At 36.2% G+C, this 19,087-nt stretch overlaps 1 protein-coding gene across 1 annotated transcript in view; it reads left to right on the top strand.

Annotated features, from left to right (window-relative positions):
* The window catches only part of OPRM1 (opioid receptor mu 1), a 70,280-nt gene extending 52,775 nt beyond the window's left edge, over positions 1-17,505 (top strand). Inside the window, exon 4 of the mRNA XM_019412635.2 lies at positions 7,067-17,505. Within this exon, the coding sequence (XP_019268180.1) occupies positions 7,067-7,105 (39 nt within the window). The 3' untranslated portion in view covers positions 7,106-17,505. The remainder of the gene's footprint in view (positions 1-7,066) is intronic.
* Positions 17,506-19,087: the final 1,582 nt, after the last annotated feature.

Genomic DNA, 19,087 nt, shown 5'->3' with positions numbered 1-19,087 from the left:
ATTTAGTGTTTTCACAAATCATATTTATCCTACTAGACAAGGCAGCTTGGTGGGTGATGATGCCAGAGGAGACCAGGACAGTGGGTCAGGTGAAAGTTTGAGTTGGCATGCTATGTCTGTCCAACATGTGATGGGGCAAGCCCCCTTCATCTTATAAAAACTCAGTTTTCTCAACTCAAACATAAGAGGACTGAACCAGAAGATTGTTCTGTATATCAGAGCCATACAGGGATCATGAATTGGCTAGTGGTCTTCCTGAATGAATACCCTCATCTTTCAGGGAGGGTACTCATTTTACATTTTACGTTTTAAAGATTAGATTAACTAATATAATTACTGCAGCATTCTTCTGTGCTTGTTGTTTCAACTGATGTAACTAACTGATAAAATAAAGCAACATATTTAGCTTTAAAAAAACTAACTTTAAATGAGATGTTATTATTTGGCTAACCTTAAGTGGTGAGTTGATATTTCATAATCACTTATCATGGAAAAGTCCTCACATGGAGATTGAGTGCTTTGGAACATGTCAGTCTTTATTCTCTATCTGTATTTATATCTTGGGAGCTAAATATGAAGGGTGGACATTTTGCTCTTTTAACTTTCTACAACACATTTATTATTCTACCTATATGAACTTGAAATGCAGTGACATATTATTATTTTGCTTTTGCATTTTTTCCTCATCCCAAACAAACTGACCATCTGAATATAAAGGACCTACCACAAACCAGTCATTAATTTTTGAATGTCATTCAACCTATTTTTTGATAGGCTGCAATAAATCTTTGCAAATTGCTAGTTTTTCACATAGCAAAAGGATTTGGGGAATGACACTATGAGAAGTATAAGTTTCTAAAATAAAACATGGGGGCGCCTGGGTGGCTCAGTCGGTTAGACGTCCGACTTCGGCCCAGGTCACGATCTCACAGTCCGTGAGTTCGAGCCCCGCGTCGGGCTCTGGGCTGATGGCTCAGAGCCTGGAGCCTGCTTCTGATTCTGTGTCTCCCTCTCTCTCTGCCCCTCCCCCGTTCATGCTCTGTCTCACTCTGTCTCAAAAATAAATAAACGTTAAAAAAAAATGTTTAAAATAAAACATGTCTTAATTTTTCCTTTCTAATTATTATTTTCATGGAAGTCAAGAACCTAGAGCACAAATTTTGTTGCCCTTCTCCTTTTACACTAAGGAATTTCTTTCTTATATAATGGAGTTTCTGGTTTTGACATGAGTAGAAACTTTCATGACAAAAGGAAATATTAGAACACTATACTGCAATAAAAGCACATACACACACACACACACACACACACACACACACACACACGGTGAGGGTAAGGGGAGTCTACAAACAAGATTCATGTTGAGTGCTAAATCATTGTAATAGTACTTTTTCAAAACATGAATGGTTTTCATGATCAACATATGCAAAAGATTATAATGCCAACTCTCAAGACCCCATATGAGTTTGATCTTCTGCATTACCAGTGATGTATCCTGAAGGAACGAATACCCATAAATATTACTTTACTAACCATACCTGGGTGTGAGTCTATTTTACATTTAATTTAATGTTTGTTGCTTTACTACTTGTGAATCAAAGGAAATGAACTTTTTCTTTCCATAATACCTGAACTCATTAGGAACACATGCAAATAATTAGCCAGATAAATTAGCTACATATAATTATCAAATATTGAATGAATATAAATATAAGTTGCAAGTTTCATTGTGATTTAGAATAATGGCTCTGTCAGTCCAAGAATGAATATGGAGAAAAATAATTCATGTCATTTGTCTATAATGCACAGAATTTATAAAGTAAGAAGGTAGAAAGAAAGGAAAGGAGGGAGAAAGGGAGGGGAGGAAGAAGGGAGGGAGGGAAGGAGAAAAAGAGTATATCAGCCACATTCTTCCCACTATTCTGTTTTCCACACAGACACCAGAAATCCTAAGGATACCAGAAATCTAGAAAATCTATTAAGCCCTACCTAATTTTCCCCTTTTTTTCTACCCACATTATCAAATCTTCATAAAGGTCAATAGAGATAGAGATGATCCAGAATCCCAAATGGTATGCCTAAGTCCCTTAAAACATTGGAAATGAGTAATTTTTTCTTATTGTGGTGAAATATTTACCTCTAAGACATTTGATAGAAAAGCAAAAAAGTAAAGGCTAAAGAAAATGACATTAAGAAATAAGAATATTTTACTCAAGAAAAACCAAATTATTTAAAAAAAAAAAACCTTAACAAGAAAATGCAGTGAATAGTAGATGTGTGGAAGGGAATGTGGTCATTATATATTTGACAATACAATCACGTATTTAACCCATCCTATAATTTACCAACCCAGCAAGAATAGTTCACTCTTTCTGTTCTTTCTTCTTCATCATGTTAGCTAAAATGTCTTTATATTCAAAAATCCCCAAATATAATTATATAGGGGTTCATTCAAATTCAAAACATCAACTTAAAAATTGATTTTCTTCAGCTACACTTTGGAAATGGAAGAGGAACCTGTCACTCTTAGAACCTTGCAATGCTGCAGACCGAAGCTTGCAATATGGCAAGCATACGTGTTATTGAAAAGTTTTCTGGCTATTTCAGAAATTCAGAGGGACAAGGAGACTCTCAAATGACTACACTATAAGAAAAGATCAACATCTAAATCCCATTCATGCAATTGGATTTATCAAGCATATGCAAAATATTCACAGTTCTTAAGTGATGGGAACTGAAAACAAAAAACAAAAAACTAAAGATCGATTGTCCAGTCCAAACTTCCTTATTCTACAAACGGGGAAAGTGTAGGCCAGAAATATACTTCTTTGACTATATGCTTTTTTTTTTTCCAAATATGAAAGATGATAGTGAGAATCTTGTCAAATACCTGGCTTTCAAGTAGAGTTTAAGAAAACTTTTATGATTAAAACAAAGTCAGGTTATTATGTATTGTATATACTCAAGTATATATAAATTTAATTAAACATTTCAACAGGTAAGGGAGCACTTTATAATTAGATAAGGATAGCAGACAATATAAAATCCAACAGTTTAGGTGGCTCATTGATTTATCCAGATTCTGCCACCCATCAGCTGAATGCTTCTGAGTAACCTCTGGAACTCTCCAGTTTCAACTGCTACTTCTGTGAGAATAGTGGTATTTGTAATAGCTAGCACTTAGTTTTGACTTGAACGTGTTGGATCATAGTCCATGCACTTTGCCAGGCAACTGGCTAGCATTACTATTATTCCAAGCCACTCAGTGAAGCTTTACACTTATCATCTCCTTCCTTCTCTTTTCCCCAAGAAACTAAATTACAGTTTTTATAAAGAAAATTTAAAAGGAATTAAATAATGGTGCCAAAAGGAATCATAAGGTTGATCTTAGCTAAGTCTTCTCAGCATTGGCACTGGTGACATTTTGGGCCAGCTAATTCTTTGTTGTGGGGGAATGTGCACTTCAGTGTTCAGCAGCATCCCTGGCCTCTATCCACTAGATGCCAGTATCACCCACCTACCCTGTTATGACAGCCAAAATGTCGCCAGACATTGCCAAATGTCCCCTGGGATGGGGCAGGGGGCGGAAATGAATTGAGAACCACTGCTCTAAACTGACAGCCGTGTGTAACTGATCAAGAAATTCGTTGTGATGTCTTTAGAGGAGTGCCCAAACTAGGAGCTAGACCCCAGGTGTTCTGTGAAACAGCACACCGATTTCTCAAAAGAAAGCTTCCTTCTGCACTGCTAACCAGTTGCAAAGACTAAGACTCAATATTAATGGAAGACAAGAGGAAAGGACAATTCTTCAATCTTTCTTTTATTTGAAGCTTCTCTCTCAGAGAAAAGATTTTCAGCCTGAAACATTATTAAGAAAGGATTAAAGGTCAGTAAAGGTGAGGATAGTGTTCAAGGATCCTGGGAGGCTCAGAATGAGGTCAAGTCTCTTGGATGTTGTGACCCAGTAAGAGAACTTGTAAATGAAACACAGTGAAACCGAAATCATAACCTCAGAAGCAAAGAAGAATGGGAATTAGTCCTGGAAAACTAGTGGAAAGAAATAGAGTCACTGTTTTAATGGTTATTTTGTAGCAACTAAAAAGCACACTGAATATTGAGCTTTGTACTAATTATTTTTAGGACCTAGATCATATTATTAATATATATTTTGAGAATACTTAGAAAGGAAACAATAACCTCTAGGAGGTAAGATAATACCTCTAGGAATTAGTTATGGTAAAAGGAATCTTGTTTTCTTAGAGGACAAGGAAATCAGGTAAGCACAGCATCAACGGTGTTTTTAACAAGAGATTTGACAAATTCTTGCTAGTTTTTGTAATGTTATAGTATGTTGAATTATGATCTGGATATAATGGTATAATGAGTTAGGTTTATAAATTTGAATGGATTCCCATCTTAGCAGTCCCAGTCTTAGATGATAGGATAAAGAACCAATGTACTAGAAGAGTAAGCAAAACCTACAACTATAGTATCTACTAGAGAAAAAGTTTAGTCTGAAAATCCAACTACAGACACACAGAATGTGAGTCATAGCAGATATGAAAAAAAAAAGTTACAGATCCTATTTCATGGACCAACAATATGATAGAGGCCATTTGAACTATTGCAATTATAGATAATCACATCAACAGAAGTCTAGTGTCCAGAGCCTAAGAAATGTTAGCTTCTCTCTACTACACCACATTTTTTAGGAATGAAATAAGCAAATTATAATGTGTTCAGAGATGGACAACCAAAAAGGTGAAAGAAGTTAAAATTCCTCAATATGACAAATGGTTGAAGTAACTGCACGTGATTCCCTGAGAAATAGAAGACTCTAAGAGGACAAGGTAGTTCTCTTTATATACTTGAAGGGACATGAAGAGAGAATTAGATTTATTCACCACAACTCCACTAATTAAAGCCAACAGGTGGAAGCTATGGGGAAAGGCATTGCAATACAACCAAAGAAAGACTTTTCTAAGCCTTGAGATTCAAGGACTGCCTTGTTGCTGATTAAATCAGTAATAAATAAAAAAACAAACAAACAAATAACAATTTCTTAAATTCCCTTCAGGGGTAGTAAACAAACTCCAGCCATTGTATGGATAGAGATTAAAAGTGCCTCAAGTAAGCTTCAGTTTGAATCTAAAAGTTTTTCAAAACTTTATTGTTCAAAATAGGCTAAAAAAATAACCCAAGGGGATTTGCTAGTTGACTTCCTGAAAACATACATACATAAATAAATAAATAAATAAATAAATAAATAAATAAATAAATAAATAACAGTTCAAAAAGCTGTTGACAAAATTGGAAAACTGATGGTAGATTAAAATAGTGTATCACTGTCAAATGTCAAATATCCTGAAATCTGTAACAGTACTGTGGTTATGTCAGGAAAGAAGCCCCGTCTTAGAAAATGGCAGGGACTTACAAGTTTCCAAAGGAGGTATCTCAGCAAGCAAGCAGGTTTGGCACTGTTCCATGGGTACCAAAATAGACAATGTGATTCAATGGACCAGAGGAAACAATATCAGTGTTCGCTGTACCCCTTTGGGAAGAAGTAACCAGACACCAAAGAAGGTGACTGAGCAAGCAAACAGGTTGTCTTGCCACAACTCTTTAGATGCCAAAAGTAGACCAAATGTCAGACGGTTTAGTACTCACAGCACAGCAAACAGCAGACGCTTCACAATAGCTGTGCCTCCTCTGCCCCCACCCCACAGGGCAGTGGGATGGAACCATCTGCACACACGATGGGTCACAGTTAAGGAACCCAGAGCTAAAGTCTCAGCCCCTTTTGGGGCAAGCAATAAACAGACCTCCCTAGGAAAAAGCACTTCACAGGACAATCAGCGCTGTGGTCACCTTGGCCTACCTACTTGCCTATGTGACCATCTGCAGAAACTGTTCCAGGTCAGAGGATAGGTAAGCTTTGCAGTTGGGCAGTCAACAAGGATGTGCAGGAAACGCAGAGCGCCTGGCAGACTGCCTTTCCAAATGGTGATCATGATCTTTCTATTCCTTATTCTTAGGAAACATGTTGAAATATTTAGTGATAAAAAGTCAAGTTAGTATCAAAGAGTTCAATAAGATAGTGTGTGTGTGTGTGTGTGTGTGTGTGTGTGTGTAGAAGGAGAGGGAAGAAAAGAATAGAAAGCAAATGATGAACAAATGGGATAAAAAGTTAATAGCAGGTGAATCCGGGTAAAGTGTACACAACTGTTCTTTGTACCTTTCTTATTCTTGCATTTTTCCTGAAGTTTGAAATTTACCAAAATAAAGTGTTTATGGTAAGTTATACTTACAGTAAGTTACACTTACTATATAAACACCTCTTTTTCTTCTCACCAAAAACTATAGTAACAATAACAGCAATAAGTACTTGTTAATTACAAAATTTATTTCTCTTCCACAATTCTCCCCCCTTATTTGAAAATCTCAAGCCACATTTTTACATGTGTGAACAAATTTCCTGGTATTGCTCAATATGTATGCCAGCTTTACCGTGGAGGTGGGGGTGGAAAAATTCCTGTATTTCAAGTCAGTTGCTTCAGAAAAAAATCCATTAATTTTGAGAATTGGGTGAAAAATAAAGATTACTTTCTTTAGAAATAAAGAATATAAAAAGTATCGCAAAGAGAGACACTGTTTTTCTTCTGAAAATTTTGTCAGGTCGTGAATAATTTGAGGCTAAAGAAGGAGGAAGAGGGTCAAGAACAGAAGGAGATAAGGGGGTTTGGATTAAAATGTATTTTTTCCAAGAAGCCATCAATAATATCTCTTTGAAGGCTAGTGTATAATTCTTATTCATTAGCCTTATTCATTAGCCATATTCATAATGATCCAAGAGATTATTTGTGATGACCCAAGAGATTAAGTAATGTCTTGACAATTAAGAAAAGCTCTGAGGGTCCCCGGTGAAAGTATACTGAGGACCCTCAGTGCAGCTCGGACATACAGAGCTGCTGCCCCATAAATGCCCACATACAGGAGACGTCCCATAAATGTGCACTGCTACCCAATTTGAAATGCTCATTGTCTTTGCTCTTTTTTCTTCTTTCAGCTGGAAAATTTGGAAGCAGAAACTGCTCCATTGCCCTAAGTGGGTCTCATGCCATTCAGACCCTCACTGAGCTTAAAAGGCACCATCTCTGTGGAAGTATGTCGTTGCAGGAACATGTGGGAGGCTCTAGTTTCCTAGGAAAGTGCCTGCTTCTGAGTCATCAAAACTTGATCCTCTGTGGCCACTCCACTCTGCACATGAGAGGGACATCTAAACTAAGTGAAGTGCTGGGAAAGAGAGAACTATACCGCACTGAAGAGTCCGGTTTGTGTACATAATCCGAGGAAGATGCCCAATAGGACAGAAACACACCGTGGTATGTGAATGAGGTCATCCTAGAAGGTGACTCCTTTGTGTGTAATATTTTGTTTGCAAGCAAACATTGATGGCCTCATCAAAGAAAACGCCCATCAATTGTTAAATTCACCATAGCGACATGAAAAGTAAATGCTACCTCTGATCAAAGGACCTTGTGTGGAAAGTCCAAGACTTTCTAGTCTTCTGTAAGGAATACTTTCTTCTACTTTTTACCTTTAATATTAACCTTAAAATTATCTTCTGGTTAAGACATCATGTCCACCTTCAAGTCTTGGTTTTGTATTCTTTAAAAGAATAACATCCCTTACCTATCTCCACATAATTGCAAGAGAAGAAATTAACATGAAAGGTAATCTGAAAGCCAGAAATGTGTCAGCTGCAGAAAGGTTGATTCTTGCACACTGAAAGTACTTCCTGAGAGTCTTAGTGGGCGATTGTCCATTCGAAGGTTTTCAGTGGTTTACTCCCTAGTTTCAACTGTGCAGTTTCCTTCTTCTATCTAAGTATTCATAAAAGGTAACAGTGGATCAGTGAGCTCATCATTGCATCTGTGCAGGAAGTCAAGCATTAAAATGTACTTACTTTTCATTTCTCTGTAGTTTCTCCATACTGCATGCTCCCTTTGCATATTATTTTCTCTCTTTTTTTTTTAAACTCTGCTCAGAATACTTATGCCTTTTGAATCAATGTGATAAAATGACAGGTTTTTTTGGTTGATTTTCAGAACACTTTAAGCCTTTTGAAAAATATGGATCCAATAAGCTTAATCTCAAAACAGAAAGACTCAAATGACAGTAGATAAACATGGCTAATCTTTTCACTCCTGTGTAGTTCCTTGGACATGAAATATTAACAATGACCCAAGAATATTTTCCTGAAGATTGTGTTTATATAATGCCACCACCAGTATGTTGGTCTTTCTGATCTTTGTTAAATTATGTCAAGATTTTCTTTGTAAAATTTCAGTCTTATAATCAATTTCTCTAAGACAATTCTACTCTATGGTTTTCTTTGTTGTAACATACAGTAGAGATTAGGCAATCACCCGTTTTATTTTATCTATGTAGACAGTCAAGTTAGATGCCTCATGCCAAAAAGCCCTCCACTCTGAACTTTTGTCTCTATTAATTAGATGAATCAAGCACACTGAAGTTATCTATGAAAACATCATAAAAAACAGGGTGCCAGCTTCCCTTATAAGAATATTTCTGACTCTACAGGCTGCCAGTAGATTCAATGTTAAAATCTGTGTCTGTCCCTCAATATAATAAGGCACAAATATGCACCGGACATCCAGAGGCAATGTTTCAGGAAGACAGCTGTCTTGGATCAAGATAACTAAATTTACTGTCTCAGATCTAGTTGGCTGTAGTTAATGTGGACCCAATACATATATCCATTGGATGAGAAAAAAACAAAAGCCAAGATAATATTTTATCTTGAATATTGAAGTCTTATATTGGCCTCTAAAAACCTATTTCTCAAGTATCATGTCCCAGAATGGATATGCATTATTTTTTATTTTTTTTCTGATCAGAGTAATTAAAACTGGAGCCTTAAAAATTTTTAGAATGTTAAATAAATGCATTTGTGTATAAATACATATATGCATATATACACTATTAGATATTTCACAAGTAAAAGGATAATTCAAATAAAACACAATAAGGGAGAATAAAGTATCTGTATGTAAGTCACTAGGGAGGAAAATTCTTCCCTTTAATGGGCTGTAATAACAGAGGTTCTCTCAAGAGATGAAATATTACTGCTTTCTGCCCATAGGATGTTTCTCAACAATCATTTCTGCCTAAGAACCAGCTTTAGTTAAGACATTCTAAGGTAAGTAACAAATAGGTGTGTTTTTTCAGTAGTTTTCATTCAAAACCATTTTTTATCAGAAATTTGCTAGAACTACCTTGCTTTTCCATGACAAATAGGGAAGTGCCAGCCCTGACTCAGTCTGATGAGCTTAAGTTCCTTATGAAATCCGAATATAAAGAAAATGCAATGTTCTGCTTTGTTCTTCCTTCTCATTTTACCTTCCTGTCCTTATGGATAGGATTTCTTCTGGCTTGGCATTCCAGTAAAGGAGACTGTAGATGTGAACTAAGGATAAGACATAGTAGCCTTAGATTCTCACCCTCTCTAGGAGCCACACATGCCCCTGCTGTGGCTGTGCATATACAGCCACAAACACTACCCTTTTCATAGAAATATCCACCCATAGGAAATGGGTGTCTTCAGAAATCCTCACTGCCATTGTAAAAGCATCAAGATTTTTGCCGAGATTCTCAACAAAATTCTTTTTCTCACAAGCCATACTGCTTGGCTGAAGGGAAGGGATGGAAAGAAACATGAACTTTCATCAGTGCCTTGTCCCAACCACTGTATTTTCCCTCGTGTGAGATGCTTCAGGATCACAGTGACAGAATATGGTATCCAGGTTATATTTAAGACTACTGCCATTAGGACATTAGAGACTAAGAGTGACGAGTCAATTAAAGGGTCTGCTTTGTGACATCCAGTCAAGAGCCAGTTAAATGTAATTAGAAAGAATTTCAACCTAGTCATTGGTAACCCCGAGATCAAACTAAAACCACAAGGAAGTATGTACATTACTAGCTGTTCAAAAGTAAGCAAAACCAAATGGCAAAAGTTTAGTGCACTGTGGTGTGTGGCAAATAAATATTCAAGCTCTTGCCATGTAATGCCATGGCATTTTTTAAAGGAGTCAGAACGTAAGTTCAATTTAATTTACACAATATTTTTGTGTCCGAGACACTTAAGTTACAAACATAACGAACATTGACACTGAGATTTTAGGATTACAGAAAATGGGTTGAGGGTGGGCTGAAAATGCATCCTGTAACAAGGTACTTTTCAAAGAACATTGACTAGCTGCATGTACATTTAAAGGGATTTTTAAAACTCAGAAAAAATTAAATATATAAATCTTTGAAAGTGTGTCTTGATTCAAATATGTGAAAAGATGATTCTAGACCCTGGGCACATATTCAGAGAAAGATCAGTTTGGGGGTGGGGTTCTTCCCATTACATATTTAATGCAAATTTAATACTATACTTTTTCAATTCGCTTGCATTGTCTGTAACCTTGTATGAAGTGAGAATTCCATTGAAATCTGCACTTGGAATTGCACTTAAACTTTACAAATTTACAGAGGAAATTGGGACAACTACTGCTTCATCTGCTCTTTGAATGAGGTTCAGGTTTGCATTTCGTGACCAACTGACTCGAAAACTAACGCTTAGAGTTCTGAGTCCCGAGGTCCCAGAACCCACACCTAGAAAAAACAGCCCTGTGATTTCATGTGGTACAAGGTATGAGCTCTTTCTTTCTCTCTCAAGCTCCAGAAACTTAAAGTCTCTGATCCATTCACATCTAGAAAAGTACCCCTTCTGCTTGAAGACAAAATAAAACTCCATGCAATAGAAAAAGATGTTCCTGGAGTGTACTACCAGCCCTAAGACAGTGCAAAATGTTTATTATTTATTTGGGGGAAATTAGTTAAGAATCAAGTAGAACCAATAAGGGGTAAGCAGGGAAGGAGAGAGTGTCTTCATTTTTATCATTGTCCCATCAGACTTATTTGGCATCATACTTCACTACCACCCAGAGGACCTGGTTGGCACTACTACCCTTTATACTAAGAGACTGTCTTTAAAAATCGTGCGAACATTTTGCAGAGCAGGTAGTAATCTACTCAAAGCTGTGGTGGTTCTTTAGGATATATTAGACCAGAAACAGAACCTACATAAAACAAGCAAGTTTTACAGCTCTGTGTTTCAATAAAACCCCTATACACTTGTGGAAAGAACACAAAACAGCCCTCTGTAGTCTGAAAATTGCCCAATATTAATTTTAACAGCCCCAAATGTCTCAATGTAAGCATAGATACGTTTCTATTTTTCAGACGGAGTATCTTAGGTTTTGATTTTGAAAGAATGGTAGTCTTAAATATATGTCATAAGGGGAGATGCTCATAATTTTTGCAGCAACTGAATTTGCCTCTGTACACCTCAATAACTGCACACACATCTCAATGATTTGTTGTCATTCGGAGCTATCTCCTGAGTCAAACATTGTTTTCTTCTCCCCCTACAATTATGTGTATGAAATCTAAACCAGTGTAACTAGAACAAGAAAAGGCTTATTGCCTAAGTTCCAACTAATAGTGTCACATTCTTAGTGATGTATGCACTGCCTGAAAAGAATAAATGTATATTTGTTCATTTGTGGTTTCAGAGAAAGAACATAGAGGTCTTTCTGGAGACAGTGAGGAAAATACATCTTTGTATTGTCACATGCCTTGTAATAGGAATGTTTAGCAACAAAAATCCTCCAGGAATAGGTGGATTACCTATTTATTATTTAATAGGTGAATTATTTAATAAGAATATCATTTATCATTTAATAGGTAGTTTAAACATTACCTACAACTTCCTTCTTATTTTGCTATTTGATTTCTTAAAGAACCTAAATCTTGAGAACAGGCTATAATATATACATTTAAGTCTCTTAAGAGATATTTCTATTGTTTTGCTTCCAATACATCAATGTTTTATTTAATTAGTATTACCCACTAAAGTTAGAAAGTCTCTACTGAATACAGAGGGTTATAGAATGCCAAATGGAAATGAGAGAAAAAGGGATACAAACAGAGGAAGATTTGAGAAGAGAAAGGGAAGGAATAGAGAAGACACTATGTTCCTGAGAGCCTGGATAAAACTGAACATGGTCATATACCCTGAACAAGCATAGGTGAGCTTCATTAATATAGACACAGCAAAAATAGTTGCAATTACTGAGCCCCGGAGAAAAGGGAGAGATCACATTTGTGTGACCCGATGACTGTGATTTTACTATCCATCGTGGAGGACACAGCAGATGAATCACTGAGAAAAACAGCAAATTATTTTCCCCCATTTTGAGGAGGGAAGTAATGTCCCAACACTACATGATATTTGCAACATTTATACGTCTCATTGGCTCCCCTTTCTATGGTTCCCTCAGAGAAGGGCTTCTGGGACACAGAGATATTTTCACATCCCATATCTGGTTCTGGCATAATGTCACTGCCCCCACTGCTAGGGCATCAAAACAACCAAGCCTAGAGATCCATTGGTGCTTCTTTGGGTCTGCAAATGCCTACGTAGATTTGGCTTCCACAGATATTCCCAGAGTTAGAAAGGACCAGTTACAGGCATATAGTCTATATTATCCCCTCAAAAGATCTCTAATCAGACGCTAACCTGTAGATTCCATTGGTTTTTGAGTGACATGGTTTTTACTTTCCCAGAATAATACAATGCAATTTGCATGAAGTTTCCATTATATGGCATAACATTAAGATGTGGTATTAATTTCTACAGTTTTCCTGACAGAGTTGTACACATGAGTTTTTTTCTTGCCATGGTCAAGACATCATGTTTTAAAATTAGTGGATATTATTGCCTAAGGAGTCTGACTACCAGAGACTTCCAAAAGAGATTTCCCATTTATAAAGTAAATTAGGATAAAACATCAGTCAGATGTTTCAGACTGCCTATTCCTTATTTGCCAGCTTTTTGAGGGTTTTTTTGTTTATTAGTTGCTTGCTTAGCTGGTTGATTTGGGGAGGGCTGTTGTTGTTGGCTTATTTTTTGTGGCTGTTCAAAATTTTTTACTTCTCCCTGGGATATTTGTCATCACACACATGCATGCTCTTCAGTTTTCTCTGCTCAATGGATTTCCCTTTGTAATGACCAGGGTGGGAGGCCATCATTGCCAGAAGAAAGTAGAAAATCGAGACATACATTTGCTCATGGTTTGACATCATGGTGGGCCACCTACATTTCCCATTTCATCCAATAATGTCCCCCTTCTCTATATCATTTTGACTTTAGAGTCAGTCAGAACTCAACCCTTAATATCCTGACTAGCACAAGAAACCTATCAGCTGATTGTTTTCCTGCATCTCTGCAAGTGGTAAACCTGATTCCTATTCCTTGCTCTTGCCTCTGCAGGAGTCCATTCAAAAAACAGAAAAATAACAAGGCCTTCCTGTTACTCTTTGGCTGTGAGACAATTTGTTCCCATCTGCCCCCAGGCTCACCCAGTGTTCTTACTCAGTAGGAAGCTGCTACTGATCATTGCTGTATTAGCTCAAAACTCATTTGCCTTATGAAATCCATGGCCCTTATTTCTCAAGAGAATAGAGAAAAACAATAGGCCTCCTACCCAGCTAGGCACTTTCCATGCAAGCCACTACATCTATATAAATTAGGTTCAAATAGCATCAGGTTATTTTCGAGATTTACAAACTCAATATTGCAAATAGTAGAACCTGGCAAGTAGCTCTTAGGATCCCCTTGCTGCCTGTCAATCAGTCGCATAACTTCTACATGGATTAAGTGAGGGGGGAGTGGGCGGAGGAAACAACAAGAAAAACTTATGTTTACATCAACAACTGCTGCGTGATTTTTGTTTGTTTTGATAAATTTCATCCATTTATTAGGGATGTTGATTACACGATTTCTTTTTCATTTTTATTATGAAATTCTTCCTTTTCTAAGAATGAACTAAATCATTTTTTAATATTTATTTATTTTGAAAGAGAGCAGGGAAGGGTCAGCGAAAAAGTGAGAGAGAATCCCAAGCAGGCTTCGCACTGTGAGCACAGAGCTCAACGCAGGACTCGAACCCACAAACCATTATATCATGACCTGAGCTAAAATCAAGAGTCTAACATTTAACCAACTGAGCCACCCAGGCACCCTTGAACTAAATCTTATCATAATGAAATTCATAAATCAAATTGTATAATACAATTCCTAATAATGACTGGTGATCCCTTTATTTTAAGTAATGTTCACTACAATACAATTCCAGTGAAATCCAAAAGCAGGAATAGGTTACTGAAGTTACTTGCACCAGGATGTAGCTTGGCCCATAAGCATGGATATGCACATAAAAATATGAGTATCTCTTTTAAAGTATCATTTTCTTATAACAATGCTGAAGCTTCTGGTAGGAAATTGGGAGATCGGTTTGGTTGTTTTCTTATTGATCCTGAAGACCATTGAAGTGATCATGCTGGTTGTTCTCTAATAGGCTAGTTTCCCACTTAGAGACAGCTGGACGGTGAGCAGTTAAAGACACCATGGGGAAAAAGCCACCCTATACTTCATGCAGAATTGAACGAGAGGAAAGGGGAAATCCACTAAATGCTAACTGCCAGGTAACAGCCACACTGTTTCTGGCATAAATTTAAAAGCAAGAAGTGTTTCCTCTGGCTCTGGTTTTGCATAGTGCACAGATATCTTTGTAAAAAGTAGGAAATTAATCTTAGATTGGATCATAAACTAGTCATTTTTTTTTTACTGTGTTGTGTTAAAAGAGCATAGTTTTGACCTCTAGCTGTATTTTGTAATATTTTGAAGTCTAAGAAGCTCTTGTCAGCACTTTATAATGCTGGAGACTCCCACATACAAAAGCAATTTGAGTGTTAAGTGCCCACTGTGTGAGAAAATTCATAATGGGAAAAGTAAAACGTCAATAATATTTTTGATGTGTATTTTGTTTCCTAAGAACATCTATATTCATTTGAAAAAAGTTTCTATACATTTTCTCAAGCATATTTATTTAGTTCTTGGCTGGATGAACAGGTGACTTCCCGAGCTGTCGGGAATATCTTTGCAGCCTCTTGAAGATCAGAGGACTCTGTGATTCTTAAAATGTCTGGTTTGGTTGAACTTTCTGTTACCGATAAGGTCTTTACATTATGTGGCATTTTTGAACATAATTATCATGGACACACACACACTTAACAAAATGGAGCCTTGGAAATTGTATGGAAATTGTAATCAAAATAAAAAGCGATCAATGAAATAAAATTTACTAAGAACTTAGCTCCTTATTTGGAAGTCCAGTATCAATAAATTAATTGCAAGCTCTTTTACATTGATACTCGGGAAATAAAATGAAATTTAGAAAATGCTTTCAACTATACATTCTCTACTTAAAATCTTAATTTGAACTTCAAATTATGCTTTTATCTCCACCCAAACCATTAATTTCACTATAAAGTCTGAATGGTCATAAATTCTGATTTCATAAAATTCAGTGCTACAACTTATAATTTAATACTCCCACCATAAAAATTGCTGCTCTGTGAATATAAGAATATAAATTCCTATTAATTTAATGAGAATTTTAAAAAAGAAGTGCCAGTTTCCACTAACACATCCTTCTCTTGGCCATACATTTTCCGAATTTTTCATTTAATTAATAATAATTCTTAAAACTTAAAACAAGTGATCTTGTTGCTTTTATTTTGTTCTGTTAAATGAAAAAAAAAATTGCAAGTGGAGCTTTAAAAAAAAAAGAAATTGGAAAATCTGTTTAATCAGATGTAACAGCCAAGCTTTTAAAAGGTGTGAATCTAAGCATTGGGTGCTCTGTCACTTGTCATTCAATTTTTTGTAACACTAATGACACATTTTTGTTTTCCAAAGATAATTAAGATAATTTCCATTAGCGAAGGAGAGGAGGTGTGCTGCAGGCTTTTAATTATATTTGAAATTCAAGTAACTAAAAACAGTTTAAAAAGATACCCATGTTTCCATGGGAAAAATCAAAATATTGTTTAAAAATATGTTTTGTTAAATGAGATTCTCTGTGGTTGATTTGGTACAAATATTTTTGTACAGATTCTCTCACATGCTGCCCACAAACTACTTTTTCCCCCAGCAATAAAAATGGCAGCAGAAATGTTGCTTCCTTTTTCTATAGTTCGAAGTCAAACCTACCAGAAGCAATCAACTGTCTATGCATTGATTTTGTTCTCACAGCTCCCATTCAGAGGTCTGACAAAAAAGCTGAATTGATCATTTTCCTTGAACATGTTGGGGACAAAAGGAAAGAAACAGATCTGCTGCTCTACATATGGATTCAGCTTCTATGCAGCACATATCCAAAGAGCTGATTATAAAAATGCCAACCAGTAGCGTAAAAAGAGGGTCTAGAATAGTTCATGTTTTACAGATTTTCTACCCAAGTAAATGAAATGATAACCACAGCATTAGAAAAATAGTACAAAGTCCATAGATTTAACGGTGGGCACAACATGCTTCCTGTGTTTAAGACCTTCCCCAAATCTGCCCGCAGCACAATAAATCAAAAATATTTACCTAGGTGTCTGTATTTCACCCGTGTGCCCTTGCCAGGAAAATAGAGGCAAATGAATACAGTTGACCTTGAACAACATGGATTTAAACTGCACAGGTCTATTTATAACTGGGTTCTTTTTCAATAAATACAGTATAGTCTTGTAAATGTATTTTCTCTTCCTTATGATTTTCTAATAACATTTTCTTTCTCTAACTTACTTTATTGTAAGAATACCGTACATAATATGTATAACATATAAAATATGTGTTAATTGACTATGCTATCTCTAAGGCTTCCAGTCAACAATAGGCTATAGTTAAGCTTTTGGGGAGTCAAAAGTTTTATGCAGATTGTCAACTGCATGCTGGGGGGGGGGGGGGGGGTTGGTCAGTTCCTCCAACCCCCTCATCCCTGCCCCCCCACGTCGTTCAAGGATCAACTGTATAGTTTTGGTTGTGGTAACACCAAAGAGAAATGTTTAAAACTATATAACATTCTTTTCATGTTGATGGTCTGGTAGTTTTTCTTTAGTTTTTTGTTTGTTTTCTGGTTTTAATTAATGTCTTGGTCCCATCAGAATGTCTTTTTAATTATAGAAAAATAAATATTTCCATTTTCAGTAAAGACTAAGCTATCATTTTACACTTTATGCACATTTCCAGATAGGAGAGGATAGTCAGCTTTAGCTTTCAAAAGAATGAATTGCCAGATCCCAGTGGTCTCATGGGCAGATCAAAATGCTGACTTGTACATCAAACAGTGAGCACAACAGTATATTATTTTTACATTATTCCTATTTGACTGTTGAGGATAATTGTATGTAAAAATATAAACTTTTGACTGTATTACTCTTATTGTGCCAGAATACATAACCATTTGGGCTATATTGTGATTGTCTTGCATGTAATGTACAATGATATATATGACTAATAAAGAAAATCTGATAGCGATATATAGATTTTCCTCGTCTTTCTCATTTGCACATCATAACTTACCTGTTTAAAAAGGATATTCTCCAGGTGAATGTTGCCTGTCAGGAGTCTAAGAATTAACTAACAGATGACTTTGGCACTGAATAAGTACTTTATTTTTTAAGTTTTTGCTTAAATTCCACTTAGTTAACATACAACATAGTATTAGTTTCAGGTGTACAATATAGTGATTCTACACTTCCATACAACACCCTGTGCTCGTCACAGCAAGTGCACGCCTTAATACCCATTACCTATTTAACCCATACCCCCCGCCCACTTCCCTTCTGATAACCATCAGTTTGTTTTCTATAGTTAAGACTCTGTTTCTTGGCTTGCCTCACTCTCTGTTTTTTCCCCCTTAGCTTGTTTGGTTTATTACATTCCACATATAAGTGAAATCGTATGGTATTTGTCTTTCTCTGATTGATTTATTTTGCTTAGCATAATACTCTCTAGCTCCATCCATGTCTTTCCAAATGACAAGATTTCATTCTTTTTTGTGGCTGAATAATATTCCATTGTACATCTATACCACTTCTTCTTTATCCATTCATCAGTCGATGAGCACTTGGCCTGTTTCCATCATTTGGCTATTGTAGACAATGATGCTATTTTTGAATTAGTATTTTTGTATTCTATGGGTAAATACCTGGTAGTGCAATTGCTGGATCTTAGAGTAGTTCTATTTTTAACTTTTTGAGGACACTCCATACTGTTTTCCACAGTAGCTGCACCAATTTGCATTCCCACCAACAGTGCAAGAAGGTTCCCACTTCCCCACATCCTTACCAACATTTGTTTCTTGTGTTGTTGATTATAGCCATTCTGACAGGTGTGAGGTATTATCTCATTGTAGTTTTGATTTTTATTTCCCTGACAATTAGTGATTTTCATGTGTCTGTTGCCCATCTATATGTCTTCTTTGGAAAATTTTCTATTTATTTTTTCTCATTTTTAATTGGATTGTTTGTTTTTTGAATGTTGAGTTTTATAAGTTCTTTATATATTTTGGATACTAGCCCTTTATCAGTATGTCATTTGCAAATATCTGCTCCTATTCTGTAGGTTAATCTTTTTAGTTTTGTTGATTGTTTCCTTTGCTGTGCAGAAGCTTTTTATTCTGATGAAGTCCCAATGGTTCATTTTTGCTTTTGTTTCCCTTGCCTCTGTAAACATATCTAGAAAGAAATTGCTATGGCCAATGTCAAAGAACTTACTGCCTGTACTCTCCTCTAGGACTTTTTTAAAGTTCTTATTTATTTATTTTGAGAGAGAGAGAGAGAGAGAGAGAGGAAGTAGATGAGGGGCAGAGAGAGAGAGAGAGAGAGAGAGAGAGAGAGAATCCCAAGTAAGCTCCACATCAACAGCACAGAGCCTGACATGGGACTTGAACTCACAAACTGTGAGATCATGACCTGAGCCAAAAGCAGGAGTGTGATTCCTAACCACCTGAGACACCCAGGCACCCCTCTTCTCCAGGATTTTCATGTTTTGAAGTCTTACATTTAGATCTTTAATCCAGTTTGGATTTATTTTTGTGTTTGGTGTGAGAAAGTGGTC

The sequence above is a fragment of the Panthera pardus genome, unplaced genomic scaffold (genome assembly GCF_024362965.1).
Source record: "Panthera pardus isolate Hobbes unplaced genomic scaffold, ASM2436296v1 HiC_scaffold_17, whole genome shotgun sequence".
NCBI classification, from domain to species: Eukaryota; Metazoa; Chordata; class Mammalia; order Carnivora; family Felidae; genus Panthera; species Panthera pardus.
Note: the sequence above shows the minus strand (reverse complement) of the source record. Positions and strands in the feature narration are given on the sequence as shown.